Genomic DNA, 4,873 nt, shown 5'->3' on the forward strand with positions numbered 1-4,873 from the left:
AAAAAAAGTCACGTCGTCCATGATTTCTCAACTCATGACAGTCCACAAATAATCACACATTTTCACCAACACACATTTTCATTGATCAAAATCAATCAATCAAAATTTTGGAAATTCCGATTCACATTTTTCCACAATCCCGATCATTCAAATATCGTGACGATCGGCTCTGAAGACAGGTTGGGCAAGCACACACATGAACACACACGCGAGCGTGTCAGGTGGGTGTGTCCAAACAAACTTGCACTCAGGCATTTATTGACATTTTTCCCTGTCTCTTGCGCTACTTCATAAGGGCATCGTATTTGCAACAAACAAACGTGAACAGTGTGCAGCGACAAAGCCCCCCCCGACGCATCGTGAAGCGTCAGGAAAAGTCGTCCGCATCTTTTACGACGCAAGCAGTTCTGTTCTGCTTCTCAGAAGACATCGCTGACGTGCCGCGACAGACCATTTTGCTGGCTCAAACAGAAACATGACTTGTACGGGCCTGGCGTAGAAACGGACAAACATTTGCAGAGGCAAAACAGGAACTCAATAGAAAATGGCTGAATAACGACAAAAGAACTCCTCAGGAAGTCCATTTTTTTTTTAGAATAACAGGTGCAAGCTGTTTTCTGACAGCAAGCCCACGAAATGGATGCCCTTGTTTTGCTGGCTTCGCCCAAAAAGTCAAATATGGGGCGAGGAGATCCATCTGGCAAAAGTGAAAGACCGAGTCAGTCAGTCCAGGTAGTCAAAGTCCTCGGGGATCCCGAAGGCTTGATCGATGCGGCTGTCATCAAACGTGAACTTTTTCTTAATCCAAGATTTGATGGCGAAAACATTGTCTAGAAATACAAAATAAATAAATAATGTATACGCCTCGTCAGCTTATTCAGCAAACTTTTTAGGCAGCAAACTGAATTGTGTCCTTCACTTGCGGACTCTTGTTTACTTTCTGTTTCTCCAGCAACCCATTCAGGCGGCAAAAGAAGTCCAGTTAGGGTTTTGCCAACCATCAATGGGACCCTGTTTACATTTTGTCCCATCTTCTATAGTGACCCTTTTCGGCAGTTAACTAGGCCTTGGTTGACCAAAATAGTCAACGGTCAGCACTTGAGGAATCGACAATAGGCCGCAGAAAAGCAGAGAGCGAGCCTGCACGTGTCAATTGTTTCACAAGCGACATTTTCGGTCCCTGGGAATAAATTGCGAGCAGGGCGTGGCGGAAAATTCCCCATAAATGTCTCACCTGTCCACCTGGAGACGGCTTCCTTGGCCACGACGTTTGATTTTCCTGCAAAACGTGTAAAGGCAAACTGGTTAGTGGATTACTCACGGCGACAACAAATAAGTCATAACAATAAGCATTTTATTAGGTCACCAAACAATAGGGATTATTGAAGCAATTGAAGATCAGACCTTGGCTAATTATATCTTCAATAAGTGGGAACAAGATCATGTACGACCGTCGCGTTGTTTTTAATTATTTATTTGAAATGAATACGGTGCGACAAAAAAAAAAAATCCTCACTGTTTTGCAATCTAGCTCTGGCTTTTTTCGTTCCACCAACTCCAAATAGTAAAGAAAAACCACGAAGCTGCAGGAACCCGTAAAAGCGCATCCAAAGTGTGCAAGTGTTTATCGTGGATGCTTAAAGTCTGTCTGTCAATCATGCGAGGTGAACATTACGTTCCCTCGCATGTCGCGTAATCGATGCTTCGCACGAACTTGCCGTCTTCTACACGACGTGCCTTCAAATAGACGCTTTGACCCGATTGGTCACGTTTTGTCATCCATTGGAGGAAAATAAATGAATGCCCCATCGCGTTGTAGGAAGTGTAATAAGTTTATGAGGGTAGTTTGTGATAGTTGCAAGGTTGTACTCTTACATCATCAACGCCGACCTCCAGTAGACTCTCGAATACTGCAAATGCCATGCCACTGAGGTGTGCCTTCAATTATAACTCAAATAAACGCCCTTCAAGAAAAATAAGGGCTCGTTCACGGAAATAACCTCAGTTTTTATAATCCTTCTAATAGATGTCGTTAAGATAATAGACGCCTCATTTGAATCGACGCTCCACCTAACAAACTATCCCAATGGTGGTTATGTAACATTTTTTTCCACATACTTTGTACTTTTGTATATATTTTTGACTTTACAACTGGAAGAAACATTTGCAAAAATTGGCAGATTATTTTCGTGGGGTCTGGAAAGTTTGGATGTCATTATTGTTGATTTATGCTGATATAAAAAAAAAAAAAAAAAATAAGCAAAACATCTCCCTCCAAAAATAGCTGTCAATATTTTTTTTGCAGCTTTTAATATCGGGCCAGGCTAGTACTCACTCATCTGTTCGACAACTTGCGGGTCACACTCCTCGTACTTGTCCAACTCGGTCTGCAGCTGAGCTCGCTCGTCTTTCAGCGCCTGAAGTTCCTTCAGCATGGTGCTTCTCTCTTTCTGCGCACGCACATAGTTTATTCAGCTTGTGAAGATACTAAAAGGTTTCACATGATAAAAAAGATTCTGTTACTGTATCCTGCCGTCCTTCTTTGGCTTTTCCAATGGCGTCCTGCAGGGAAATTTGCCGCTGCTTCGCCTCGGACACCTTTTGAGCGAAGACAATCCTGAATTAGAAGATTGCACACACTATGAACTAATCATAAATATATTTGAGTACTATCAAACCTCATTCATGATCAATTTTTTTTTTTTTTAAAGAGTGCTCACGTGTTTGTCCAGCTCCTCCAGTTTCAGTTCGCGAGCGTGCAGAGCTTTGCTGGGGAAGGCCCAGTAGTAGTTGGACGTGCCTACGCGCTCACAGTCCACCATGTTGTCGTCCACCAGGCTCTTCAGCACATCCTTCACCGTCATGGCCTCTGAAAGACATCAAAGACACAACATGATTGGTTGTTGAGTAGTAGCTTGCGGGATACTAAAGAAGTTAGGCATGTTTAGCTTTTTCACACTTATAATTATTATCATTATAATAAGAATATAAACATGCATTTTGCAATGTGGATGCACACCAGCATATTAGCTTTTTTACTATTTTTTAATTTGGCTATAAGCAGTGGTTCACAATGTCTGCACGGTCAATAAAACTATAATAAATGCGTGTGCCTCTCTAACATCAACAAAGCAAAAACATCTGCGGCCTGTCAGCCACTCGGAGAGAATGTAGCAGAGCCAGAATGACATCTGAAATGTGACACTTTGAGAAAAGGAAAAAAATACGGCAGCGTTCTGTTCAGAGCTACACTCGCTCGGAAGGACTGCAGGAAAAAAAACTCTTCCCCTTCTCTCCCCATCGTCATTAAGTAACAACATCATGCCCGAGTAAGGAGCGGCAAAACATGTGCTTTTAATCACAGCTCAGCCCGAACATCTACATTGTTATTGTTGAAGTAAAGGTGATTTTACACACTGGAGTGCTGTGGTTTAAAAGAGTCTCCGGCTCACTTGTAAAAAAAGGAGGGAAGCCCATAGCAATTTGTATTTGATTAAAAGGCTTTTTTTGGGGGAGAGGTCCAATGGTGGATTTTTGAACTTACGGATTCCCTTTGTTTTTGGGGCAATCTTCTCAATATCTTTCAGCTGAAAAACGTCCTTCTACAAAAAAGAAAACAGATTTATTTTGGAGACAACAACCTTCTTTTTGTATGAATCACAAAATATTACTGACGCTTTCAAAGAAAATCTCCATCATGCGACTTCTCTTCTCCTCAAAACTTAATCCTTTCTTTTTGGACTGAAACACAGTGATGATAACACAAATGTCAAAATCACAAATAATACATTCAGAATCACAAATATTGTAATATACATTATTTATGGTTGACTTTGTGCTAAGGAGGCTCAGAAGAAGTAACAAAACTGTGGAAACTTCAACCTACTACATTTAAATCTTGTACAAAAAAACCCTTAATAATTATAAAACTAATTTAACAAAAGTATTTTTATTATTATTTAATATTACGTTGAAAATATAAACCCATCCACTTGGGACGTAAAACGAAATTCTGCGTCGAGACGATAATTTTTGCGACAGGCAGCATCCATTTACGACCACTGTCCAATCCGCAACAATTTTCTCAGAATGTTTGACCTTATCAATACTTTTTACAGTCCATTAACACAAGAAATAATATCAAAAATTCAATAATATAAGCCGCTAGAGTAAAACGTTTGAATTTGTTGTAAGTTTATTCTTTAACATATCACTTAAGTGGAATTCCAGCTCGAATCTCGTCCAAACGTTACAAGGGACAAGAAAGTAACTCACCATTTTGATGGGCAGGCCACGTACAAAGGTCCACCACCTCTAACGTGTGACAAATCTTCGTTAAATAGTCTTTTGTGGGATTAATCTTGTCTGCTTTTGTTTGTTTTTACCTCCAAATGAAAATCAAGCCTCGAAATTCCCGCGGAACTCTGTCAAATGACCGCGCTGTGTTGTGTTCACGTGTATCTTGGAAATTATGACACCTTCAATATGGCAAACGACGCAGCTATTTCTGTGTTGGAAAATGTGTCAGAAAGAAATGTTTTTGTCAGAAAGAAATCTTCTTGTCTCGGCGCTTTCACAAAACATACATGTTCTTCCCCAATTCATGTTTAGATGATCAAAATCAAATAAAAGGACTGATTGTTGTTGTGAATTAAACGTTTTCCGATGACAGTGAAGGCACCTTTACATTTGTTGAATTATATTGCTAATTTAAAAAAAAGAAGTTAAAAAGAAGATAAAATCAATTTATAATAGTTGTAATATTCCAACAAAAGTATATATAAATTATCAAAATGCTACAATAGTATGTTTTCATGTCAATTACAACTATTTAGCACACATCACATCATAAAAATAAGAAGACATCAAAACA

At 39.7% G+C, this 4,873-nt stretch overlaps 1 protein-coding gene across 2 annotated transcripts; it reads right to left on the bottom strand.

Annotated features, from left to right (window-relative positions):
* Window positions 1-217: 217 nt before the first annotated feature.
* On the bottom strand, window positions 218-4,452 carry mnd1 (meiotic nuclear divisions 1 homolog (S. cerevisiae)). 2 transcript variants are annotated; one of them, XM_061274266.1, is made up of 8 exons: window positions 4,276-4,451; window positions 3,676-3,741; window positions 3,545-3,602; window positions 2,721-2,869; window positions 2,524-2,598; window positions 2,336-2,450; window positions 1,235-1,279; window positions 218-830 (listed from the first exon to the last, which is right to left on the bottom strand). In XM_061274266.1, exons 1-8 carry the CDS (start codon window positions 4,276-4,278, stop codon window positions 724-726), a joined length of 618 nt encoding a protein of 205 aa, XP_061130250.1. In that variant the 5' UTR covers window positions 4,279-4,451; the 3' UTR covers window positions 218-723. The 2 variants fall into 2 exon arrangements, with proteins under 2 accessions (XP_061130250.1, XP_061130251.1); XM_061274267.1 differs by lacking the exon at window positions 3,676-3,741 and having other exon boundaries at window positions 4,276-4,452.
* Between the last annotated feature and the right edge of the window lie 421 nt (window positions 4,453-4,873).

The sequence above is a fragment of the Syngnathus typhle genome, linkage group LG3 (assembly GCF_033458585.1).
Source record: "Syngnathus typhle isolate RoL2023-S1 ecotype Sweden linkage group LG3, RoL_Styp_1.0, whole genome shotgun sequence".
NCBI classification, from domain to species: domain Eukaryota; kingdom Metazoa; phylum Chordata; class Actinopteri; order Syngnathiformes; family Syngnathidae; genus Syngnathus; species Syngnathus typhle.

Excerpts from the sequence above, each read along its gene's own strand:
- mnd1 (XM_061274266.1), bottom strand. Across the intron at positions 3,603-3,675 it reads TGGAGATTTTCTTTGAAAGC|AAGGACGTTTTTCAGCTGAA; the intron begins GTCAGTAATATT and ends TCTTTTTTGTAG. Across the intron at positions 2,599-2,720 it reads TGGAGGAGCTGGACAAACAC|GTGTCCGAGGCGAAGCAGCG; the intron begins GTGAGCACTCTT and ends TTCGCTCAAAAG.